The sequence below is a fragment of the Lontra canadensis genome, unplaced genomic scaffold (assembly GCF_010015895.1).
Source record: "Lontra canadensis isolate GAN:19392208 unplaced genomic scaffold, GSC_riverotter_1.0 scaffold47, whole genome shotgun sequence".
Lineage (NCBI taxonomy): Eukaryota > Metazoa > Chordata > Mammalia > Carnivora > Mustelidae > Lontra > Lontra canadensis.
This window is the reverse complement of record NW_022631041.1, coordinates 14,609,941-14,637,491: the sequence shown is the minus strand read 5'-3', so window position 1 is coordinate 14,637,491 and position 27,551 is coordinate 14,609,941. Positions and strand designations below refer to the sequence as shown.

Genomic DNA, 27,551 nt, shown 5'->3' with positions numbered 1-27,551 from the left:
CATTCAGTGTCTAACAGTTTGGGAGGTGAAGTTTGTGGTCCCATGTCGAGTTACTGAACAAACACTAGAATCAACCAAAAAATGATAAATGCATGGATTTCCTTGAAAATGGCAAAATGTAATTTGTAGGACAGTTGGCTAAGTGTAACAAATCTTAATGTAATTTTTAGATTTGGACACAAAATGCATTTGGATTTTTCCTGAGGAACTGCTATAAATTGATCTGTCAGTCAGAAAACCTAGAAACCATTACACACAATAGATCTTGGATAGTGTAAACAGTCTTTCTGATCCTTCTACACAGCAATCAAGCTGGTTAGAATATATGTAAGAGATTTTTGCTTATCCAGGTAGCTGTCTTATACGTATTATTTTAGCTTCAGTATTGTAATTATTTGTGTTATTTATGTATTTTATATTATTATTTTTAATATTTTACTTTGTATTATTATATGTATTCTGTTACTGCTAGCAAAAATCGTTCCTAGAAAAAAACTCTTTCCCTGTCATTTAAGCCGAAACCAGCTTAAAACTCAGGAATTGTCTTCAGGACATCAACACAATTGTTTGAAAAGTGAAAAGGTCAGTCAGCTGATAGGTTAGGGTAAGAACTTTTAGACAATATATTGATTGATTCCCCCCCCCCAGTGAATTGACTGAATTTTCTAGTTATGTCATTGAATATGCAAAGGCTTGACTATAGGGAATCAGACTATAGATATAGGATCCCTCTTTTGAAAATCCTCTTCCACTGCCATGATATTTCAAAGGCGTGGAGCAGAGTATAGTTTTTGGACAATAAGCGACCACAACAATTTGTTAAAAGCATTACACTTGGCAGTTTACAAAGCCCTTTCATGTTCATTGTTTTATCTGATCAATTACAATAACCCTGAAATGAGGGCAGAGCACATTCATTCCTCAACAGAAATGTATCATGCACCTGTAATGTGCCAAGCACTGTTCTAGGCTTTGGAGATTTCACAGTAAACAGAAGAGGCCAAAATCTCTTCCTTCATGGAGCTTCCATTTTAGTGGAAAGAAATAATGTCACTGGATATTTTTAAAGAGAAAAATAAAGCCAGGGAGGGGAATAATGAATATCAGAGAGATGCTGTGTTGGAGAATAGGCATATATTATTATTTCCAGCTTTACTGGAGGAAACAAGGTCCTGAGAGAAATACATTATTTTCCACAGATGTCACAACTTGTGTGTTGCAGAAACAGGAAAGATATTTGAGTCTCCTGATTCAGAATCCCCTGTCCTAATGCCACTTTTGTGGTAATCATAAATCTGGTTATCCAGTGCCATTTTTCTGTCTTTTTCATTCCCCAGCCAAGGCTCCGATAGCTATCTTTCTCTGCTTCCCAGTTTTGCAAAAAGCTAATTTCTACTTGGCTGCTCATTTGTCTTTGGAAATTAAAAGCAACTTGACTTCTGGCTTTTGTCTTCGAGTACACATGGTCCCTGACTTGGGATGGTTTGACTTATAATTTTTTGGCTTTACTGTGGTGCAAAAGCAATACTCAGTCAGTAGAAACCCCGCTTTTTCCCAAGCTAGCTATGTGTGATATGATACTCCCCTGTGATGCTGGGCAGGGGTCGTGACCTCCCAGTCAGCCCTATGATCATGTACAACCCTTCTATACCCAGACAACCATTCTGGTTTTCACTTTCAGTGTAGTATTCAATAAATTACTTGGGTTATTCGACACTTTATTATAAAACAGGCTTTGTGTTAGATAACTTTGCCCAACTGTGGAGTATGTTCTGGGCACATTTAAGGGAAGCTAGGCTAAGCTATGATGTTTGGTAGGTTGGGTATAAAAAATGCATTCTCAGCTTATGATATTTTCAACTTATGATAGTTTTATGAGGATATAACTCCATTGGAAGTTGAAGAATCTGTACATGGTCAAGCTAAGGAGTGTTAAGAAATCTTATAAAAATAAACAGACTTCCAAATCCCATTGGAATGGCCCATACGTTTCAAGCAGTATTCAGCAAAGTCCAATGGTTCTACTTGAATCCAGCTACCGCAGTGAACTTTGTCATAGTGAAATTAGACTTCCATGTTCTTTTGCAACCAAGATGCTAAAGTAAAAGACTCTGTCTCTTTTGGAGTAGCCTTCACCAGGATTTGCTCCAACCCAGGGAATGATCACTTAATCAAATGCTTATTGAAGACTTTCATTGTGCCCAGCACCTATACACCATAGTGACAAACCCTCCCATTTCTTGTTTCTGTAATTCTTGGGGACATGTCATTCTGAAAGTCTTCTTTCCTCCTCTGAGAACCACCCTTTGGCCACTTTTCCCAAGGATTCACTGTCAACAAATTGAGAAAAATTCTTCCTGTCTTTTTTTTTTCCTGTCCTGCCCAGCGGTCCAAGTCTCAAATGAATACTTAAAATTCTAGTTCTTTAAGGAGGAAAGAATAGCAGTCTCATCCCTTTTAGAGCCAATAAATACAGCCCATTCGTTTATAGATTTTGAGGCTGTGCAAGCTGGTGGAACTTTCTAGGAAGGTGAACACACTTGCATGCATAACCATGCCGCTGCCTGAGTGAAAGGTTCGTCTCAGCCTCCACTGTTTGCTGTGAAAAAGAAAATCTCTTATGATGGTTACTGGAAAGGAAAATTCAAGAAAAGTCCTTTTTTTATAGCATAGAAAGAAGAGCTGGTAAATTTTAGACAGAAAGTCATAAAGTGATTTTACAGTTAAAGATGTGCTTTTTAGAGACGGTGGTTTAGACAGCCTGGAGAGGCAGATCTTGTTTTTGCATTAATTTCCTGGGCTTTTTATTTTGAAACTCTTATACTGGGCCTGAATTATAAAAAGATAGGGAGTCCTTTGGATCAGAACAGCTTTTGGGCCCTGTAGAATAGTACTTGCTTGGGGTTGGACTATCTCTGGAAATCCCAAAGGGCTCTCTGACGGCTGCCTCTTCAGTATGCTCAGGGGTTCACATGGAGAGGAAAGGAGCTACAGCACCAGAGTGGGGCAATTTTTCACATGATTTGGCCTCACTTCTGTGAGATTTTACTCAGAACCACTACTTGGTGGATAGGAAGGCAATAATAAGTAGTAGTTAGTATATTTGGCCTCTTTTCAGATCCCAACCTGGACAATAAGTGAGCAGTGGCCTCAGCCCGGCTCCCCTCAAGTTCCCACTACTACATGTTTCTGGTGCTTATGCATTCTGTTCACCTCAGCATTTATTGAGGGCCCCCGCTAAGCACTGGAGCTACAGAAATGCAGGAGGGGTACAGACATGAGACAGATGAGGCTAACAGTGAGGTAAGGCTTAGGAGGTACACCTACGTTGACACAGCTAGAGAGGGAGTCAGATAAAGTCCCTTCATCCCTCTTGAGCATAAAGGCTGCCATTTTTTCTCTCAGAGTGTCTCCTTCTGAGCCCTCTTCTTCCAGGTGTGCGTCACTGGGGAGAGAGGGGCCAGCTCTTGAGGTCATGCAGAAGCATCCCTTCGAGTTCTGTTTGGTAATTAGTGGATGCTCTGAGAGCATTTTGAAGAAGCACGAGTTACTTGCTGGCTGGCTTAACTGCGACTGTTTTCTTTCCTTTGGTGATACTCAGTTCATTGCAGTTAGCCCTCCTGAGAAAGGCATCATGGGATTTGGGTCCTGGTTCCCTGTGACTCATGGGTGCGTTGTCATGAATGCACCCATGGTAACCCAGCAGACATCGTGCTGTTTCCTCCGGAGCATGTGACACAGGCGCTCCTCCCGTGCTAAGCATTGAGCTGTACATTCCCTTACCCCATGCAGGGAGTATATCGTGGCTGCCTTCACTGGTGCCGTCTCCTAGTCTCTGCACCTTCTGCTCTTAAGTCCAACTCTGATTTTTCCCTTGAGACCCCAGGGTTAAAATTATTCATGGAGGCTCTGGCCCTTCATTTCCTTCTGTAGTTTAAAGAAAGATGAGTTTAGCCTCCTCCGGCTATTTTCAGGAAGAAAGTTCTTAGACGTGAAGATGGCAAGAAATATTTCTTCCAGTTTGGCCTGACCAGCTGACCTGCACTGACCAAAGCACGGCTTCAAGAATTCCATAATTTCTTGCCATTGTGGCCTGGGTTCCTACTGACCATTTCTGCTGACCCCCTTAAAACAATTATTTGAAGCACGTAAGCTATTGTAATGAGGCAAAGTCTGCGTAAGGCAGCAAGAATTAGGGAAAAGATCAAGTTCATTTTTTCAGCACAGCCTTTTGAGAATCTACTATACGTTTGGTGGTACGTACACTGTGTTCTGCCAGAGACAGAACAGTGAGTACAACAGACAAAAAGTATGGAGTATTTATTTCTGGAACACTTTTAAAGAAAGGCAGTTGTACTTTCAGCATGTGAAATCCCGTGGGGAGCCATCTTTTGCTGATGGTAAGGAGAATATCAGTTCTGTGTGCTTCTTTCTGAAATGCCTACAACAGTTTGGCTATTTTAAATTTTCTTTGCAGTCTCATTTGCTTAATTTGTACCGTCCTTGAAGAGAAAAAGATTTCCTGAAAAATGCCAATCTCAACCCGGTTTTCTAAATTTTCTAAACTTCCAAATTAAAAGAAAAGATTAATGAATTTGGGGGGGCATCTGGGTGGCTCAGTCAGTTAAGCATGTGTTTTCGGCTCAGGTCATGATCTCGGGGTCCTGGGATGGAGCCCCACATCTGCTCAGCCGGGCGTCTGCTTCTCCTTCTCCCCCTGACCCTCCCCCCTGCTCATGCTCTCACTCTCTCTCTCTCACTCTCTCCCCCAAATGAATAAATTTTTAAAAATCTTTATTTAAAAAAGATTAGTGGGCTTTTTACTCTGTCTAAATCTTTAATTAAACATACACATTTAGCAAATAAATAAATATAAATACCTGTTACAGGTAAAAGAAAGTCTTTCTTGTTAACTGCCTAAGATTTATCCTCATTCTCCTTTCAAGCATAGTAACAAGTCAGGGAACTCCTATTTCTGTTTCTACACAATTGTATATGTCTTTTTTTGTATTAAGGTATAAGTTTTAGTTCTGTTTGTAAGGAACAAGAGTCAGACTGGAACTAGTTCTTAAATAGCTCCTCAATGCTCCTGTTGCTCATTTTATCACAAAAGTAGATTATGGGTCGGAACCTAAATTAATCTTCCTTTCTTCTTCTTACCCACAATACCCTTAATTTGGAGAGGCCATTTCTTTGAACAGTGTGTCTACACATCTTTAAAAACTTCCTCTTGAGTATTATGGTACCCAGGGTGCTCAAAGTGTGTCTTACTGTGCTGACCAAGAGCCATACCATTATGGATCTTTCTGGGCTTTTTCTACTGCAGCCCAGTAATGGGAGTCATACCATTACACTCTTCCAACAAAGTCAGATATCAGGAATGGATTTTTAAAAACCAAATTGGTTGGGTATAATAAGAATACATATTTTTTTCATTTCCTTTGTAGCCCACCAGACGGTCTGCCAGATTGTCAGCGGTGAGTACTGTGGAACCCCCTTGTTGTTACTTCTTATGAGTCCATGTTCCCCCTCCATTCAGGACAAAACAGCAGAAAGAAGATTAAGGTGTTATTTCCCTTGAGTTTTTTTATTTCCTTTTTGGAAATTACCTAGTCAGAATTTCTAGTAAACATGACCAGTGTTGCCAAGCAGTTCACTTGAGCAGACAGGTCAGTGAAAAGTCACACAGCCAGCCCCATTACCAAGAATATAAAGCCCAGGAAGTTGTTGGATATTGCTAGATCTCTGCAACAAAAGAAGCACGTTAAGTCAAGTCCTACCTTCTGATTCCACATACAATGTGCTCAAGTGGGTAAGAATTTGGAGTCTCCATGGCTTACGCTTCCATCAGAATGTGCGAAAAGCTATCAGAATCCATGTGCTAGAGCCTCATTTCAGAACCAGAGAATCTTTGAAAAAGTAATGATTCTACTTTGCCACTCAGAGTCTCCCTCTGTGGGTGAGGCCTGGGGCAAAGAGAAGGGTTAAGATCATTGGGTATGACCAAGCTCTGGCCATGAATGTGCTCCAGCCCTTCTCACTGTGCTGTGCTCCTTGCTGGCTCTCATGCTCCTCCTTGCTGTCCTGCCAATGTACCAGTCCTCATTCTGCTGAGACAGGTGGTCAGCCTGGCTCTCCGATGTAGGAATTTGGTTAAAATAGCTGCAGCCCATGTTGCACACTAAGATACAGGGAGAAAGGCATTGGCTTCTTGGCTGCCAGGATATGCTAGCTATTTTGGCCTTTAGTGAAGCATGGATTTCATCCTTGGCCAACACCTGTGCCTGGCACAGAGTAGGAAATCAATGCAGAAATGTTTATTAGGACACTGACAAGTTCAGAAGTATGGCCAAATTTGGGTTGGGTGAGGCAGTGTTTCACGTGAATAGCAACCTAAGGAAGTGATGTCAGAGCCGCCAGAAGGATTAAGAGCCGGGACATGTGTGGGTACACAGTGAAACTGGATTCTACAGAAGCCCCCTCAAGATGGTGTTCTCTGTCCAATATTAACTTTCACCATGGTTCAGTAGTTCTGTTTTAACTTTTGTTAGGGTTATACATTATACTACAAGCCACTGTAGTCCATGGACCTGTAGCCCAGTAAAGACCTCATAAGTCAAATAAAAACCAAAATCTAAAACCAGGATTGTCCTGAGCACCATAAACGCGCAGTATAAGCACCTTCCACTGAGATCATTGCCCATGCTGCTCACCCAGAGCCTCCTCGGTGGCCAGTGGGACTACGGACTGTAGAACCTCCTCCTTTCCTGTCCCATGAATGCACTTGAGTGCTGAATTGGGGAGAGGTCTCCTTTACAGAAAATATATAAGAAAATTATTTGCTGTAAATTGTGAAAAAAACACATGTTAATTCAAACAATCAAAACCTGAAATAACACAATTTTTTAAATCCTGAAAATGTAGGAACTCTGCAAGTTGCTGTATTTGGGGAACAGACTATAGATTTAGAGTAACAGAAACGCCCCTTCCTTCTCAAACCCAGTTTTCTGGTGTTTTGGGGTTTTTTTAATTTGAAAATTCATGTCTAACAGCCTGTCTTCTGGAATTGCACTGTCTATGATTTTCCTTTATGCCCTTGATGAGCAGGGCCAGATTCAATTATGAACCTGAGCCACCTAGAGACATTGGGGAGGAATTTTTCTCCAGAGGGGGAGACCCTGGGCAGTGTTTTCTGCTTAGAAACCTTTCTCCTTAGTGCTCCTAAAGTACACTTATTTTTTTCTAGCTTGATGAGAGAAATATTTGCCCTAAAATAGCTATAGAAAACCAGAAGCTTAAACCCGTTATCTTCCCCAGTGTCCCCACATGCACCCTGGTCTAGGAGCCCTGAAAAGCAAGAGAGAGCTGAAGCCCCCTATGGAGGGGACCTTAGCCACAGGACAGGCACTGCTCATGGCGATGGGGAAGAGAACCACCCGAATCAAGAGAAAAATAGTCACTTCGCGGACTCTTCGGCTACGTTTAAGAAAAATCGTAAACTTTGGATGCTAACAGTGGACATTTTATCATTATAATCATGTTCTTAATAAAGAGCTCCAGAGGCAAGTGAGCCCAGTGTCTGGGCGGGCGAGAGATTCTTCTCTCACCTTGAGCTGGCATTGGAGAGGATGAAAATAGGAAGAAGCTTGGCTACGGAACTTGAAATCAACATCAGAAGTGGAAGGATGTGGAAATGATTTTGAAATGCTTCAGAGGCAGCAGTCTTCATTACCGGATGGGCTTTGCCTGCGATTGTGCTGTGATTTCTAGACTGTTGGGAAGGCCAGTATGACCGAATTCATTGAGTCATTTGGCCGAGGGCCTGAGTCATTCCTCTCGCCGATGTGCTGTGATCAAAGGAAGTACAGAGATATCGGAGATGGAAGCTTAAACCTGTTCCTGGAGAGCTACTCTGGACTGGGGAATAATGAGTCGGCTTTTAAATCTCACCTGCTGTTCACTTGAGAACCCGGGATGAAAATAGTTATGAAATGCACAGATCTTTATGCTATTACCTGATGCTGAAAATAGAACGAAATATTTTTAAGTGAACAGAATCATAGTCAAAATGGACTGTTGTCTTTTGCAGTCTTGCTGCGTTCCTTTTGGTCCCGAGGGTTGTCTTTTTCCAGTATTTGTGTGATTTAATTTATCTTTACAGAAACCTGCTCCACCCAAACCTGAACCTAAACCAAGAAAAACACCTGCTAAGGTAAGAGGTGCTCCCTCCCCACGTTGGCCTTTTAAACAATGAGTAAATTATAATTCCATATCTAAAAATCATCCAAGGAGAGATCACATTTACCAATTCAGGCTCAACGTACAACTAGAAAAGTGTCACCATTGTTAACAGTCTTTCTCAAAAGGCATAGAGCACAGTTTTATGCTGTACCAGGAATGTGTTTCTCATTCGGTCAATAAAGGCAAAGGAAGTCCCAGCGTGTTGCTCTGAGAAGCCTCATGTCCAAGAGGGGTTTGGTAGCAGCACGCAGTTCACATGGTGGCTCGGGAGGCATGAGGCTGGACCCTGGCCATCCAGGTGCCCGCAGCTCCAGGGGTTGGGGGAGGGGTCCTGACTGCCTTTAGCTAACTGGTCTTAGGCTAGTCTGATGACTCATCGTACAATAATTAATGCTAGCAAATAATTAACATCCGCAAACATTTATGTGGCTCTTCTACTATGCCAGACCCTGTTCTAATTGCTTTTCTTATGAAGCCTTCACGTCAATCCTACTGAGGTAGGTACACACACCCAGTTTTGCAAATGAGGAGACAAGCCCAGAATTATTAAGCTTATCCCAAAGAGCTTTTCTGTGCTCTGCCCTTCGGAGCACTGTTGTGAATTGTTTGAAACTACCCATATTTGGGGGCGGCGCCTGGGTGGCTGAGTCAGTTAAGCTCTGCCTTCCACTCAGGTCATGGTCCTGGGGTCTTGGCATGGAGCTCCACATTGGACTTCCTTCTCCCTCTGCCCCTCAGCCCTCTCATGCTCTCTCTCTCTCTCTCTCTTTCTCTCTGTCTCTCACGTGTGTGCTCTCTCAAATAAATAAATAAATAAAAATTTAAAAAAAAAAGAAACAAAGAAAGAAACTACATGTATTTGTGGCATTGAGTAGATGATTCTGAAGCAGAACTCACTTCTGTGGCTTCATCTTAAAATGAGGAACTTTTCTTCATGTAGGGCTTCATTTTCAAGCATTTTCTCAGCCTTCTCGTCCCTCAGCCCCATGTCCTCACATGAGGGTTTTTCTCTTGCTGGCTCCTTCCCCAGCTTCTGCCTCATCCTTCCCACAGCCGCTGTTCCCACAGCCACTGCTCTTGACCGGCAGAACCCCTTCTCTGTAGCAAGAGCGGAGGCCCACTGAACAAAGGCATAAGGAAAAGCCTCATCTTTTCTGCAGAAGAGAAAGTCAGTGGACCGTCCAAGCAGCCCGTTAACATTCTCACAGGGCCTCAGTGTGACTCACTTGAAGCCCTGCAGACTTGGCTTCCCCTCTGCCCCCCACAAGCCACCATGTTGGCCATAGCTGCGCTCCACCTCGTGTTTGGGCGAGGCCGACAGATCTTCCCTGACCTCACATCCCGTCTAACACACTTTGTTTCCCTGTGCTCTGATCCTCTGTTAGAAAGAACCGGGAACAAAGATTAACAAAGGTGCTAAAGGGAAGAAGGAGGAAAAGCAAGAAGCTGGAAAGGAAGGTACTGCACCATCTGAAAATGGTGAAACTAAAGCTGAAGAGGTACTTGCCATGACTACCTCCCGCTGATTGACTCAGTGTCTTAACAGAAATTGCTCAGTGCTTCAGCCAGTGATAGCACGTTCATAATGTCTCTTCTTTATTGCCCGTAATGTTATTGCAGATCCACATCTCTCGCTCAACTGTTAATGTCTCAACCTCCAGAGGTACCCCACCCAGCACACTGTCAGTAAAGGGGCAGATTGAAACAGTGAGAGTTAAGGGTACAGTAGAAATTCTGCATGTTTGCAGTGACTAGAAGCAGATAGTAGTGTGGTGTTTTTCTTTTAATCACGGACAGTGGGAGCTTGCAGGTAAACGTCTGTGGCCGTTTGAAAAGCAGAAAGCAATAAATGCGGCAGAGTGTTTGCGTGCTGTATTCCTGCCTTGTCTGCTTTACACCCAGAGTTGAACTAGGTTTTGCAATAGAGCTGCTAAAAAACAGATGTTCAAAGCGTGTATGTTGGCTGGGTAGACTTTTCTTTGACTTCTAGTAGCTTTAATAGTAACTGTCTCTCTTTTTTTTCCCCCCTTTCTTTTTCACAGGCACAGAAAACTGAATCTGTAGATAACAAGGGAGAATGAATTGTCGTGAAAAATTGGGGTTGATTTTATGTACCTCTCGGGGCAACTTTTAAAAGCTATTTTTACCGAGTATTTTGTAAATGCTAATTTTTTAGGATTCTGCTAGTTGGCATACAAAAATATATAAGGACGGACATTTTATCTTCTCATGGTTGTGCTTTTTGGAAATTTCCATCATCCTCAAGTGAAATAAATATCAGTTTGATATTGGAAGCTGTGTGTAAGATTGATTCAGCATTCCATGCGTTTGCTTTAAAAATCGAGTCCTGCGCAAACTGTGGTGTTTTTACTGTGCGTATTTAAATTTTTCATGCAGTTTTTCTAGAGCAATAATCAGTGGTGCTTTTGTACCTAGGTTTTATGTGATTTTAATGAAACATGGATAGTTGTGGCCACCTGCTGACTATTTGTGGTTTAAAATAAAAGGTTTTCTTGCCTGCAAATTACCTGCCTCTTAGTACTGTCTTTACTAAACTTGGACAGGGTTTCATTTTGCTGTTGCAGAAGACTTGAAGAATAGTTACAGTTTGTGCCATAATGGTATCTCTAAGAAGTCAAATAGGATGATTTCTTAATTGTTGGGCCTTTACAAATGTTATTATTTTAATAAAACCATCTATGAGAGCTAGCGTGGAAGGACTACATCTAAAACACTTGATGCCAGAAGTGGTTAACAATGATCACCATATAATAAGCTTAATAAAACGCTGCTTTTTAAAAGGTCTTTATAAACAGAATAGAGTTCTCTTAAACTAGAGCTGGTGAAAAACCACAAACTAGGGCTGATCCTTGAAGATCTGTCATTTTTGGGGTGCCCAGTGGCTCAGTTGTTAAGCATCTGCCTTAGGCTCAGGTCATGATCCCAGGGCTCTGGGATCAAGCCCAGCGTCAGGTTCCCTGCTCAGTGGGAAGCCTGCTTCTCCCTCTCCCTGTGCAGCTCCCCCTGCTTGTGCACTTTCTCTCTTTCACTCTCTTCCTCTCTCTCTCTCTCAAATAAAATTAAAAAAAAAAAAAAAAGAAAATCTGTCACTTTCAAAATACACTAAGTCACATTTTACTAAAATACTTTCCCATTTGTTGAAGACTTCACCACTTTGAAAACTCTTTACCCATCATGACCACATTTTAGCCTTGCATCAGCTGGAGAAAGGAAGTGGCATAGGTAGTATTAGAGCTTCTTTCTAGGCTAAGAAAAAGGGACTCGGATGCATATGCCTTCAGGAATGAGAAAAACCAGGATTCAGACCTGGTCTTTCGAATTTTAAACATAGCCTGTCTTGGTCTGTTCAGGTTGCTGTAATAAAATACTACAGTTTTGGGTGTCTTATAAACAAAAGAAACTCATTTCTCACTATTCTGGACACTGGGAGTCTAAGCTCAAGTTCTCGGTATGGTTAGGTGAGGACTGGCTTCTGGGTTGTAGACGTCTCGCTATGTCCTCCCATAGCGGAAGGGGCTAGGGAGCTCTCTGGGTCCACTTTCCTAAGAGTACTAATCCCATTCATTAGGGCTCCACCTTTCCCACTTTCTAATACGATCATCTCTGGGGGGTGGGATTTCAACATAGGAACTTGGGGAGATCACAAACATTCCAACCATACTGGGGTCCTCTTTCTGGAGGGACTTAGGAGAGCTAGGAACAGAGAAATTATTTGTAAATGTAAGTTTTTAAAATTTCTTTGCATTCCTGAGAAGTTTGGAAACCACATGAGCACCCCAGGATCACTGACTTCTAGGGTTTCCTCTTAGATGAAGACTTGACTCTTAAGATGGAAAGTAGCACCTGCACTGCTCAGGACTCTTGAAACAAGGCCATTTTTCCTCGGGCCCTTAGCATATAGTGGAGGGCTCAGAACTTGTGTAACTGTCCCCAAGTCTGTTGTGAGTCAATTGCGTTTACCAGCCATATTATATACAGCATAATCTTGCTCTTAGTTGTTTTTGGCTTCTGATTATAACATGTACCTTAATTTGTGTCGGACATGCTGAACACAACTTTTACCCAAATGAAAATAGCTGGTATCCTGTGAATACTTTATGAAAATATTTTCAGTGTGCAGTCAATACGCAGGTGAACTATATTGCCGACTAGCTTTCAGTACACAAATGCAGCATAAACTTCACAGGTCTACTTTTTAGACAATGACAAAAGTGCTACAGGTGATTTTTTTTTTTTTTACCAGACATAATGATAGTACATAAAGAGAGATGTCAAAGTCCTCCTTTACCCACTCTTGTGTCATAGAGGTAACACTTCATACAGCTTTCTCTGTGTATATATGTGTGTATGTATATGAACATACTTGTCCACACACATATGCACATGTCATATGCACATTCAATTTTCAACTTATTAAACCAGTGAATTGGAGATAAAGATTATTTCTAATACTGCAGTGCTGCCAATGATAACTACAGTAAACATTCTTGTGTACAAAGTTTTTGCCTACTTAGATATTTCTACTCAACTAAATAATTTCCTGGAAGTGGAATGTCTGGATCAAAGGGAATGTACATTTGACATTTTGACTATTGCCAAAAAATTGTACCCATCCATTTCCATCAACAGCATATAAATGCCATCTTTTCTTACCTTTGCCAGCACTCTCATTTTTGTCAGCCTAGTAAATGAAAAATAATGCCTCACTGCTTTAATTTTAGATTTGTTACTAGTAAAACTGAACTTTTCATATATCTAATGGTCATTTGGATTTCTTTTGTGAATTATGAGGTTTTTCTGTCTTTCTGTCAGGGATCAGTGAGTTTTAATCATTTGTGAAAACATATCATTATTCACAATGACCATTGACGCTATTACTTTTACTCAAATATGCTAAGATCAGGGATTCTTAGGTAATTGGTATGTGTCTATTAACGTTTATGAGTATTGGGGCACCTGGGTGGCTCAGTCAGTTAAGCTCTTAGCTCAGGTCTTGAGCTCAGGGTCATGAGTTCAAGCCCTGCATTATTAAAAAATAAATACTAAGTTTATGGGTATTATTGTTACCATATTAACAAAGTGAGGGAATACCATAGGGCAGACAACTACCAAAATAACATAAGAGCCCCAGTTTGGTTCCCCAAAATTTGATCTGATGGATACACTGCTGGCAAACAGATAGAAATTTTGGGGATACCCATGACTACCACATAGCTTACCCCAGGAGTGAATTTATACATGTTAGATAGTGGCCTCCTTTTCCAAAACACTGTCTGCTAATCTGATGGAAAGTCATAACCCTATGAAATCTACAGTGACTCTGAGTTATTGGCATCCCCTCTAGTTAAGCAATGCACTGCTTCTACGATATTATGTGCTAGTCCTAATATTCTCCCTGGAGTTGGCCCCATGGATTGTGGTGGAATAAGAGTGAGCTAAGAAACAAGTGGCCCTGAAATTACCATTTTTAGGTTATGTGAAAAGATAATCTGAAAGGCAATAAACAATAGGTGAATTGCCCCATAAAATCTTGAATGTACATTTACATAATTAAGGAATTTGAAACAAAGTTATGAAACAAAGGCTTTTTTTCCTGTCCCCAAATTTTAGAGGACTTCACTCTTGGCTCAAGGTACAAGTGCTACCCTTTTGCCAATCCTAGCAGACATAGGGAAGTCATCTCAACTTTTAGCTATCACATGGGCTAACATGTCTCTGAATGCTTTTCATTTAATCATGAGTTCCAAGTTTTTATTACTATTTTCTGTTTATTATTTTATTCTGAACATTGATTTAAATCTCCCAGAATAACTTTATGATTATATTAATGATAAATGATAATAAATAATTATGATTTATTTAATGTCCTGTGGTAAGTACTTTACATAAATTAATTTGGGAGAAAATTTGTGAATTCTGTATTAAAATAATACAGGTAAGAATGAACCCAATTTTCCAATCCCAAATAGAGCTCAGGTTTATTTAAAACTGCAAAGGGAACTTTGTGATTATCTCTCCTTTCATAGGAGAAGAGAAATCTTTGAAATCCAAGTTTTAAAATGATATTTATATATAAACTTCATGACTTTGAATGAAGCAATGGTTTATTAGGTATGACACCAAAAAGTACAAGCAACCAAGCATCACAAAAATTTCAAGAAAGGAAAAAAAAAAAAAAAAAAGAATGGGAGAAAATATTTGCAAATTACATCTGGCAAGGATCTCATATCTAGAATATGTAAGGAACTCTTAATGATTCAAAAATAAACACTGTTTTAAAATAATTTTAAGATGGGCAAAGGAGGGGCACCTGGGTGCCTCAGTGGTTAAGCTACTGCCTTCAGCTCAGGTCATGATCCCGGAGTCCCAGGATTAAGTCCCACATTGGGCTCCCAACTCCACGAGGAGTCTGCTTCTCCCTCTCATCTTCTCCTCGCTCATGCTCTCTCTCACTGTCTCTCTCTCAAATAAATAAATAAATAAAATCTTAAAAAAAAAAAAAGATGGACAAAGGATTTGAAAGCTGTTTTTCCAAAAACGTACATCAATAGCCAATATGCAAATGAAAGGATGCTCAACAATTAGTACTTAGGAAAATGTGAACCAAACCATTACAAGACACCAATTTACATGCATTGGGGTGACTTTAAAAAATGAAAAATAGCAAGTGTTGGAGAGAAAGTGAAGAAATTAGAGCCCTTTTTCATTGCTGGTGGGAATGTAAATAAAATGATGCAACATCTACAAAAAACAGTTTGGAAGCTCCTCAAAATGTTAGAGAGTTACTGTATGACCCAGCAATTCCACTCCTATGTATGTGCCCTAAAGATCTGAGAACAAATGTTCACAAAAAAGCTCATATGTGAATGTGTAAAGCAGCGTTATTTATAACAGTCCAAAACTGGAAACAATCCTGATATCCATTAACTGATGAGGGCATAAACAAAATATAGTAAGTATATCCATACAATGGAAAATTATTCAGTGAAGAAAAAGACTGAAATGCTGATACGCTACCACATGGGTGAACCTTGAAAACACCACGCCAAGTGAAAGAAGGCAGTCACCCAAAACCACTGATTATATGATGTCATGTATATGAAATGTCCAAAATGAGCAAATTCGTAGTGGTAGAAAGTAGATACATGGCTACCAGGCACTGAAGAAAGGGGAGAGTGGGGATTGGCTGCTACTAGGTACAGGGTTTCTCTTTTTGGAGGGATGACTGTTCTGGAATAGTGGTAATGGTTGCACAATCTTATAAATATACGAAAAACCACAGATGTGTACACTTTTAAAATGATGTTTGCAAGGCTGTTCTAAGCATAGCACTTAGAATTAGGTCTGGTTTTAAATCTCAGCACTATCTCTTGCTAATTGTGTGAAACCCAATAGGTCATTTAACTTCTGCCTCTCAATTTCTCATCCTCAAAATAGAATTAATATCTGTTTGACAAAGCTGTTAGGCTCAAATGAGATAGACTATGAAATCACTCAGTGCAGTGCCCAAAATACAGTAGGTTTTCCATAGATGCCAACTGAACTGGAATTGGAAGAATACACCTGAACTGAGTAGGCTTTGATGAGTGCATATCATGTATGTTCATTTTAGGCAGTCAGCCTTCAGTCAGCCCCCTTTGAACAGTGCAAAAAGAAGAATTGTGTTCCACTTAGAAGCCAATATAGTAGAATGGTTAAACTTACGAACTCTGACACCAGACTGCCTGGGTTCAAAACCTCTTTGGTACTTACTGACTGTGTGTCCATGGACAGATTACATAGTCTCTCTATACTCTGTAGATCTTAGAGTTCCCGTCTATAAATGGAAATAAAAATAGTACCTACTGTCTAGGGTGTTATAAATGTTAATGGTACAAAGTAAGTGCTCAGGAAGTATTATATTCCAGATCAAAACATGGAGCAGATGAGATGTTAAGTCCTTGAAGGAAGGAATCATTGTCTCATTCTCCTTTGTGACACCTAGTAGAGGTCCAATGAATGTGGTCTTCCAGAGACAGGGAAGAACCAAGTTCAGGGCTGTTAGCATTGCTATATCCATCTCCAACTTAAGCTAATTGGATGGTGTAACTCAAATATGCAAAACAATTCTGGCCAGTCTTCCTTGGAATTAATATAAAAATTAAACCATCTTAAGGAAACAAAAAACAAAGGAAACAAAAGTGAGAATGAACTTTTGGGACTTCACCAAGATAAAAAGCTTCTGCACAGCAAAGGACACAGTCAACAAAACAAAGAGGCAACCCACAGAATGGGAGAAGATATTCGCAAATGACACTATGGACAAAGGGCTGATATCCAAGATCTATAAAGAACTCCTCAAACTCAACACTCAAAAAACATAATCACGTCAAAAAATGGGTGGATGACATGAACAGACACTTCTCCAAAGAAGACATACAAATGGCTTACAGACACATGAAAAAATGTTCATCATCATTAGCCATCAGGGAGATTCAAATCAAAACCACATTGAGATACCACCTTACACCAGTTAGAATGGTCAAAATTAACAAGACAGTAAACAGCAAGTGTTGAAGAGGATGTGGAGAAAGGGGAACCCTCTTACACTGTTGGTGGGAAGGCAAGTTGGTGCAGCCACTTTGGAAAACAGTGTGGCGATTCCTTAAGAAATTAAAAATAGAGCTACCCTATGACCTTGCAATTGCACTACTGGGGATTTACCCCAAAGTTACAGATGTAGTGAAAAGAAGGTCCATATGTGCTCCAATGTTCATAGCAGCAATGGCCACAATCACCAAACTGTGGAAAGAGCCAAGATGCTCTTCAACAGATGAGTGGATAAAGAAGATATAGCCCATATATACGAAGGAATATTACGCCTCCATCAGAAAGGATGAATACCCAACTTTTGTATCAACATGGACAAGACTAAAGATTATGCTGAGTGAAATAAGCAGAGAAAGTCAGTTATCATATGGTTACTTACATGTGGAGCATAAGGAATAACATGGAGGATATTAGAAGGAAAGGAAAAGTGAATTGGGGAAAATCAAAGGGGGAGATGAAGCATGAGAGACTGTGGACTCTGAAAAACAAACTGAGGGTTTTGGAGGGGAGGGGGTGGGAGGATGGGTGAGCCTGGTGGTTGGTATTAAGGAGGGCACATATTGAATGGAGCCCTGGGTGTTGTGCATAAACAGTGAATCTTGGAACACTAAAAAAATTAAATGAAATTTTAAAAAATTAAACCATCTTTACTTCATTTAGTTGGTATTTAAGCTAAAGCCTTTTAAAACACTATTGCTATAACTTTAAGAACATTTTTCTGTTGGTTGTGGTGTTCTTATAACAATACCTGTTTAAGCTGTGTACTCACATACTTTTAGACCCAGCTTCACTGTCCTAGAAAAATACACAACAATATGTAGTGCCTTTATTTCTAGATCACAAAGCACTTAACAATTAAACAGGAAATATTTATTTAGAGATAAATACACCTGGACCTAGGTTAATGGGTCTTGTTGAGTTCCTTGAAGCTAAATCATCAACTCTGAAGATGGAAAGAATCCCTGAGGTCATCTAGTTGCTCTCTGATGTGGCTTGGATTCCCCTCTATAACAGGACAAGCAAAGAGTTCCTCAGACTTATATCTGGTCATAAAGGAGTTATCCCTCAAACAGCTCTGAGGCTTCTTATTGTTGAGCCAAGATCTACTTTCACTGGGCCCGGGAACACAAAGAACTGATTCTTCCCCCAGCAGTCCCTCAAGCATCTGAAAATGACAGTTATATTGCCTCAGAAACACCTGGTCTCTCTCACACATCCCTCTTAGATTAGGGTCATAGGACATAGACCTTTTTAAAAAAGTAATGCATTTAAATTGGTCTCATAAATTCATATGATTGAGAAATAGAAGCAGAAAAATTTCAAAACGATGACGTGAAGTTGAACTATATGAATTGCCTATCTTCTTTTCTTCTACAGACCTTCCAAAACAGTGGTTTCTTATGGTTCAACCTATACTTTTCCTCAGTTTTCCCCCCTTTTGGAAGCTTGATTAGTGAGTTCATCCTGATCTCTAATAAGTATGTTTACAGGGCAAAGAGCACTTCAGGACTGCACCAAGTACTGTCTTCCAGATTTATCCATTCATCAAAAATATATTGAACATCTAAATTATGGGCATTTTGCTAGGCATTAGGGGTTCAGTGGTGAGAAGGTCAGTGTCCCTACTCTTAAGGAGCTTAGACTCTAGTGAGGAAACCAATGTTAATTACTTAGTAACACAAATAAATGTGTATTTACAAGAGCCATTACAGAATTCTAATCTCTTCATGGTAAACCTTTCATGTAGGCCCTCTAATGGACTCCATTTTGAGAAAGATGTTAGCCACAAACGAACCCACAAGAAACTAAGCTAACTTACTGAATAGCATTTTTAAAGTATTAATTCACCTGGTTGCTATAAAGTGCCTGTGAGAAATGACAATTTGGGCTTGGTATAATAAATGTTTAGTTGCTCTTCCAGGAAATAATTGGTCCTGAGTACTTCTCACGGCTCTTCCACTGATGTCTTTTTGACTAAAAGACTCCAGTCACTTGAATCACTGGTAGGCTTTGAAGGACTCTACAGGTGAAACAGATTTTTTGAAAGAATGGAGGATGCAAAGAGAATGGTGTCAGAGTTGGGAATCACAGAACTGGATTCACCTTTGTGGGCACCTGATGTAGCCTTACTCTTACAGCCAAGTCTCCTTTGAATTCTAAAACAATTGCTTTGTTTTTTCTTCTGCACAGTTTTTGAGGTCTTTTACTAGTAGGCTCCAAATCAGAACAAGTGGATTTAAACAATATACGTTTACTTTTTGTGATGGAATTCAGCTTAAGAAATTGATAATGAGTGGGTCGCCTGGTGGCTCAGTCAGTTAAGTGTCCAACTCTTGATTTCAGCTCACATCATGATCACAGGTTCATGAGATCGAACCCCAAGTCAAGCTCTGCACTGAACATGGAGCCTCCTTAAGATTCTCTCCCACACCCCATCTCTCCCTCTCTAAAAATACTAAAGAAATTTTTTAAAAGAAGTCGGCAATGAATCGTACTCTTAAAAACTGGTTTACTGAGCATGTACAAAGTGTCAGGAGCTGCACTGACCTAGTGACTATTAGGCAGCTACAGTGTTCTGACCACTTTGCTACAGAAGTACTAACAAACTCAAAAAGTGATATAAATTTTGGCTTTGCTCTTAGAGATAAAACAGGCCTTGGCTGTATGCATTTCCGGATTTTTTTTTTTTTAACAAGAAGTTGAATACTGATTCTTCAAAACTGACCTTCAATAAAATACTCCATTAATCAACAACTGTTGAATGTCTACAGTGTGCCCCATGGTGAATAGCAACAAAAGGAAACTTCACTGACCTTTTCTGTCACAATGAGTTGCTTTTCCTCTCCATTCTCATAGCACCTTTCCTGACCTATATTTTGTACTTATTTTATTTGTCTGGTACTGTAAAATGATGTTTCCTGGTCTGTTTCCTCAAGTAGAATTTGAGCATCTGGAGGCAGGGAATTTTTCATCCTTATTCTCCAAAGCACCTAACTGGTGTTTGGTACATAGGAATTACTTAATGAATGTTTACTGAAATGTTTAAGTGGACTGAATTAAAAGTCCAAACTGTTCTTTCCACTTTCAAAGTGCTACTGACCAAAAAGGAAGGCAAAACTATGGCACATAAAAGAGGAAATATACTCTACAATAGTAAGTGTTAAATGTGTACGGTTCAGAAATATTTTGAGTGGCTGTGGGAAGGTTCAATGGTGGGGAGAGTATAGAGGCTCTTGATTTCTTCAGGTGGGCTGGATGAGTCAGAGAGGAGCAGAAGGACCCATCAGACAAGGGAACAGCCTTTACGAAGGCTAGTGTCAAATACATCTGGAAGAGGTTCATCTCCCAAAACTATGTTTTAGATACCTGAATAAGTTAATTCACCATTGCCTGCTTCCATTTCCTCTGTAAAATGATTGGGTTGGATTTGATTAATGGCTTGTAAAGCCACTTTTAAAGCAGTAAGAGACCAATAATTCTCCCTTGATAATGGTGGGGGAAACTGAAGGGGGTGTCTAACTCACCCTCTTGACCCATCACCCCATCCCTTGGGGCTGCTCCTAATGTTCATTGACTGAGCCCCTGGAACACAATTTGAAGACTATTGAACCAGGGGATCTCTGAAGGCCTGGGTGACAGGTTGACTCCTCCTCCCAGCTGTCAACATGCACAAAAGACAAGGATACATGATGACTGAAGAAGAGGGTTGATGGTGGGAAGCAGAGAGAACTGAGACTAGGAACATAAATCACTTAGCACTGTGCCTAGCATACAGTAACAACTCAGGAAATATGATGTAAATGTATGGGGAATGTGATAGTGCAGGCTAGGAATGTGAAATCTACACGGTCATGGAAGCACTTAATGGCAGTCATCAGTGTTTGGACCTGATTAAGCAAGAAACATGGAGCCACTCTGGATTCTTCCACAGAGAAGAGACAGGATGAGCACAGTGTCTAAGGAAGAGGAGTCGGGCAATTAACTGGGTCCCTCAATTACCCCCGTTAGAATTACAATATAGTCTGGATATTGCATTTTACAGAATTATTTTTAGTTTTTTTAAGGTGACAAATAGTACTATAGTTATTCTCAGGAAATATATGCTGAACTATTTTAGGGATAAAGGGTTGTGATAATGGCATTTTCAAATAATTCAGATGCATACACATATATGTGTACATATATCCATCTACATAGATACAAGTATGACAAAATATTAACTATCAGATCTAGTGGTTGGTATACAGGAACTCCTTGTAATTTTTTTCTGTATGCTTGCATATTTTCATAATAAAAAGTTAGAAAAGAAGTGGGAAAAAGAAGTGTTTTTTCTTTGATCTTTTTATAGGAGAAAGAGAACAATTAATAATGATAATAAATAATGATACTCATACACATTAGGAGAGTACTTACTCTGTGACACGTTGTAAGGTAAAAAATTTGGCTAGACCCAAAGCTCCTGAGAAGTAACCTATAAACTCTCGGAATATCCCAAGTGAATATTCCGATGGGCCCCATGGGCCATGGGTATCAGCCCAAACTGGGGTGGGAGGGATGACATGTAAGACTGGAGACTGATGGGCAATCAATAAATCAATCATCCCTCTGTAATAAAGCCCTAATAAAAACTGGACATCAAAGCTCTGGTGAACATCCCAGCTTGGCAGTATTCCATGAGTATTATCACACATCAATACCGAAAATGTAACATATCATGAGGAAAATGGAAGCTTTGCCTTTGCCTCTACCCTATGTGGCTTTTCCTATAGCCTCTTCTAATTTAGACCCTTTCCCTTAATAAATCATAACCGTGAATGTAACACACTTTCAGTGAGTTCTTTGAATCTGTCCAGTTTTATCACATTATCAACCCTGGAGTGGTTTGGAGAACTTGAAATTGCAGTTCATCTCAGAAGTGAAGACAGTCTTGGGGATCATACCCTTGGACTTTGCAGCTTGGCCAACACCAAGCTCAGACATTCTTCTTAGTACTTTTGTGCAAATATTTAATATTCATAACCTAAGCATGAATGAATGGCAATAGGACCTACAATTTGGCTGATTTCACAGATAAGGAAACCTAGGAACAGATAACTAATTTGCCTAATATCATACAGTGAGGAAATGCCAGAACTGGAATTTAAACCCTGGCAGGCCATGCCAGAGCTACCGTATCTTGTTGATAAGGAAACAACTCTCCATCAGGAATACAAGTGAAAAGAATTCCAGAGTATGTAAGTCCAGGGAGCAATGTAGATTGAGTCCTGTGTCCTCGTTCTCTAACTGCAGAAATGTGAAATAATAATAATAATGGACCTTCAGAATAAACACCCTGAAGCACAGCAAGACACTGCCCCAAAAGAAAGATTCAGTGATGTGTAATACTACCCACTTTGTTTTCTAAGACCATTAAGTGGACTAATTAATTTTATAAAGGAGTCCAAGAGTTCTAACAGAATGGGCTTTCTCATAAACTTTCCCTTTATCCGATCAGCAAGACCTCCACATTCTCTGACCATTCTAGTTAATAGGAAGCCTGCTGTAAAATTTCAGTGGCATGGAAAAAATGCTTTAAAAGAGAGAGCAGTCCCACACCTCTCTCCGCTAATTGATAATTGACAATAATCCAAATCTAAATGACATGAGCTTCAGAACTCAAAAATAGGAATGGCAAAAATTTCAATACCCTAAAGAAATTATATGAGGAAAGATCTATCTAACAAGTGAAGCTCCTATATACTCTTCTTTTGCAGAATTCAAAATCCTCCAATAGGAAAGGTCTAATTTTAACAAACCACAAATTCCAAGACTCGGCAAGCACTTGTGTAATTTTGTAAATCAACTAGCTGAATATGCGTTAAATTTTAATCAAATTGTTACAAAAGCTTCCAGACAAATGGTACTATATAGGTGCAAGCAAAAAGTGTGAATGACTCTCTATAGTAGTCACCAAAGTTGGGCATTTGCTCTTTGAATATGTGCATTGATGTGTGAACAATGCCCTTACACAGGTTGTGAGGATGCTATTCTCTTGCCGCCCCAAAAAGCCTGGAGGTAAGCAATTCACTAGTGGGGGGAAAATTAGGCAATGCCAAGAGTCCATAAAAACAAGAGAGATCTGAGAGATTGAACCTCTGGTGCTGCTTTATTCTGCTAACTGGAGCCTAATGGCCAAACGAACCTCTTGAGAGGTTTTAGTTTGTGCCCCTCTATGGCATTTCTTAAGTGGCTTATATTTCATCTAAAACATAAATCCCAAATGTGTCTTGAGAGAATGCTTTGCTCTGATCTCTACTATGATATTTTTCCAATTTTTCCATTCATTAAAAAAATTTTATTCTAAAACATACTTAGGCACGGTCCTGAAACCTTAGGTAGGAAAAAGAGAAACAAAATGAAGAAAGAAAAAAGAGGAAACGGTGTTTACATGTTGACTTATCCGTAAAAAAAAAATAATCAAAGTGCCTACAACATAGGGATATTATGAAGATGAAGCAAATTGATATTTTTTAAAGGGCTTGGGACAGTACCTGGCACATAGTAAGCTATATAACTTTGTTTAATACAATTTTTTAACACAAGCAAAAGAAACTTTTCAGGCACAGGAAGAATAAAGTGAGTGAACATCAGAAACCTGGCTTTGTTCTCCTTATAAGTAATTAAGTACCATGAGGCTGTTCTAGAGGCAGAGAGAATTGAGGTGCAGTGGGAGAAATGTGTTTCCAGCAAGTCTTAGCTAAGTGTGTTATTCCTTGGTTTATTTTCATTATATGAGTTTTTTGATTCTGCATACTTTGAAGTTTGCCTCAAGGGAAAAAGTTGAATTGGGACTCTTTGTGACTAGAATCTTTGGCCTGGAAGGTTGGCACCTTCAACTGTTTCTCATGCCAAGCCTTTGAGATTCTGTTCCCGTTCCAAAAGCTGACAGGAGCTTCCTTGCAAGTTTTTCTAAAAGAAATGAATGAGACTAAACTCCAACAGATTTCTGCCTTTATGGACCCTTAACTAGCCTAATTAGCTTGGTGAATTAGCAGTACGGAGGCCAGAATGCAGAGTGCAGCAGGCTCCAGCGCTGGGGGTGGAGACATGGGAGGCCCCGCGGAACACGAAGTGAGACCAGTCCTATTGCCAGTGGGGGCCACTCAAGAAAGGCTGCCGTGAAAAGGCTGAAGAAAAGTTGCTGCCATCTTTTGGTTGATTGCACAGGAACATGGATTTTGAACTATGAGCCATGTAAATTTGTATCTAGAAAATGTTTTATAATGCCAAACCCAGTGAGCATAAGATATTACATCATTTCCACTTTGGGCGTGAAAAAAAGAAGGACAGTTTTAAGGTGGTTCTGAGTAGTTCTTTTCCCTCCCCAAAGGGAGGGAGAAATGACTGACAATGGAAAGTGTCATTTAGCAGTGACAGAAGGGACTCATGTCAAATGCAAAGAAGAACTTCCGGGCCTTCTCAGAACAGTTATACTAGACCCGATCAGATTACCTACTTTGTATAACAAATATTTGTTAACATCCCCTTTACCATACTGAACTAATGCTCATAGATAATATAATATACCTGTAGGCATAATTTTAAAAACTCAATATACAGGGGTGCTTAGGTGGCTCAGTTGGTTAAGTGTCTGCCTTCAGCTCAGGTCATGATCCCAGGGTCCTGGGATCGAGTCCCACCTCAGGCTTCTTGCTCAGTGGGGAGCCTGCTTCTCCCTCTGCCTGCTGCTCTCCCTGCTCATTCTCTCTCGCTCTCTCTGGCATATAGATAAATAAAAATCTTTTTTAAAAAATCTCAATATATTACTCTCACTGCACAGGGCAGAAGAATTTAAAATAAATTTATAATAAACTATTTTCTATATGTAAATGTTTGATCATGACATAAGAAGACATACTGGAGTAGATAGATGCACAAAATAAGTTTAGATATAAGAAAAATAACACATATTCAGTGAATGAGTAACATACTTCCCTTTTACTGGAAACCTTGCAACCGGGCTTAAACACGTTTATAGCATGCATGGAATCACCAGGCAGCAACAACTGCAGTTGCCCTGAGACTCAAATACTCCAGTGGCGTTGCAGTTGGTGATGTGGTTTTCTGAAATGTGCACAACACTTGTGAAAGCTCCAATCTAAGCACAATGTTTAAAACTGTGCAAAAAGCATTCAGAATATTCAGTGCATGGGGTGTCTGGGTGGCTCAGTCAGATAAGCCTCTGACTCTTGATTTAGGCTCAGGTCATGATCTTAGGGTCGTGAGATTAAGCCCCACATGGGGCTCTGTGCTGGGTGTGGAGCCTGCTTAGGATTCTCGATCTCCCTCTGCCCCTGCCCACCACCACCCCCTTTCTTAAACACACACACACACACACACACACACACACACAGAAACTTATGAGCACTTATGAGCAGTGGGGACATGAATGTCCAGTGGGGACATGAGAAGGTTGTAAGAGATGTGGGATGATGCTACGCTGCATGGGACTGTTCACACATTGCAGGATGTCCAGCATCCTGGGTCTCTGCCCAGGAAATGCCAGTAAATTCCTCTAGACCGGTCTCACCCACCTCCCAGCTTCTGGTCATTGTGACAACTAATGATGACTCCATGAAAGACCAGAATACCCTCTGAGGGCATGGATTGGCCTCCATTAAGAAACACCAGTCTAGAACCTTAGTAACCTCTCAGTAAAGTCTGGATGGGAATGAATCTGGGTGTGAGGTCAGGAGTTAAGGGGTGGGGTCTCTGCTCTGGTTTGGGGCCTGAGGGCATGGAGGGTGCAAGTTCACAAATAAGCTTCTTTCTCTGTGTTTCTCCATTCCAACTTTTTAATTTTAGTGTACTTTATTTTTTAAATCAAATGTTTCAAAAGCCAAGTAGTACCTAACAGTTAGTGCTACACACTTCTCCACCAAGCCCTTTCCCAAAGGCATATACTTTCAGATATTTCCTTTGGTATATGCATCCATAATTCTAAATAATGTATTTTTCTCTTCCTAAGGATTGATATTTTAACTCTATGGTCAAATAATCTTCGACAAAGCAAGAAAAAATATACAGTGGAAAAAAGACAGTCTCTTCAATAAATGGTGCTGGGAAAATTGGACAGCTATATGTAGAAGAATGAAACTCGACCATTCTCTTACACCATACACAAAGATAAACTCGAAATGGATAAAAGACCTCAACGTGAGACAGGAATCCATCAGAATCCTAGAGGAGAACATAGGCAGTAACATCCTTGACATAGGCTACAGCAACTTCTTTCAAGATATGTCTCCAAAGGCAAAGGAAACAAGCGAAAATGAGCTTTTGGGACTTCATCAAGATCAAAAGCTTGTGCACAGCAAAGGAAACAGTCAACAAAACAAAGAGGCAACCCACGGAATGGGAGAAGATATTTGCAAAGGACAGTACAGACAAAAGGTTGATATCCAGGATCTATAAAGAACTTCTCAAACTCAACACACACAAAACAGATAATCATATCAAAAAATGGGCAGAATATATGAACAGACACTTCTCCAATGAAGACATACAAGTGGCTAACAGACACAAGAAAAAATGTTCATCATGACTAGCCATTAGGGAGATTCAAATTAAAACCACATTGAGATACCACCTTACACCAGTTAGAATGGCCAAAATTAGCAAGACAGGAAACAACATGTGTTGGAGGGGATGTGGAGAAAGGGGAACCCTCTTACACTGTTGGTGGGAATGCAAGTTGGTGCAGCCACTATGGAGAACAGTGTGGAGATTCCTCAAGAAATTAAAAATAGAGCTTCCCCATGACCCTGCAATTGCACTACTGAGTATTTACCCCAAAGATACAGATGTAGTGAAAAGAAGGGCCATCTGTACCCCAATGTTTATAGCAGCAATGGCCACGGTCGCCAAACTGTGGAAAGAACCAAGATGCCCTTCAACGGATGAATGGATAAGGAAGATGTGGTCCATATACACTATGGAGTATTATGCCTCCATCAGAAAGGATGAATACCCATCTTTTGTAGTAACATGGACGGGACTAGAAGAGATTATGCTGAGTGAAATAAGTCAAGCAGAGAGAGTAAATTATCATATGGTTTCACTTATTTGTGGAGCATAACAAATAACATGGAGGACATAGGGAGATGGAGAGGAGAAGGGAGTTGAGGGAAATTGGAAGGGGAGGTGAACCATGAGAGACTATGGACTCTGAAAAACAATCTGAGGGGTTTGAAGGGGCAGGGGGTGGGAGGTTGGGGGAGCCAGGTGGTGGGTATTAAGGAGGGCACGTATAGCATGGAGCACTGGGTGTGGTGCAAAAACAATGAATTCTGTTACGCTGCAAAGAAATTTTTTAAAAATATATTAAAAGTCGTATTTTATGATTTATGATATTTTAAATCATAATATTTTAAAATTTACATATAATCATATTATATATAATTTTACATATCATATATAATTAAATAAAACTATATACTGTATAATCTATATACTATTATAATAACATACATTATTAAAATCATTTGTAATCATAAATGTTATCTGTTGGCTTTCAAGTAGGGAATATAAACTTTCATGGCATATGTACAGAATATATTAAAATTAAGCTACTCTCATATCGTGTTTTAAAATTTACAAGTGAGTTTGCACATGCATCATTTCATGTGATATCCTCACAGAAGTTGCTGTTGTTTTTTTAA

The 27,551-nt window shown here is 40.0% G+C and overlaps 1 protein-coding gene across 4 annotated transcripts in view; it reads left to right on the top strand.

The window, feature by feature from the left end:
* The window catches only part of HMGN3 (high mobility group nucleosomal binding domain 3), a 30,567-nt gene extending 19,799 nt beyond the window's left edge, over positions 1-10,768 (top strand). The window contains exons 3-7 of one of the 4 annotated variants that reach the window (XM_032873207.1): positions 5,448-5,477; positions 8,162-8,212; positions 9,627-9,740; positions 9,862-9,904; positions 10,284-10,768. In XM_032873207.1, the coding sequence (XP_032729098.1) occupies positions 5,448-5,477; positions 8,162-8,212; positions 9,627-9,740; positions 9,862-9,904; positions 10,284-10,297 (252 nt within the window). In that variant the 3' untranslated portion in view covers positions 10,298-10,768. Of the gene's footprint in view, positions 1-5,447; positions 5,478-8,161; positions 8,213-9,626; positions 9,741-9,861; positions 9,962-10,283 lie in introns of all 4 variants that reach the window. The other 3 variants (XM_032873205.1, XM_032873206.1, XM_032873208.1) reach the window with 3 other exon arrangements.
* The last annotated feature ends 16,783 nt before the right edge of the window (positions 10,769-27,551 follow it).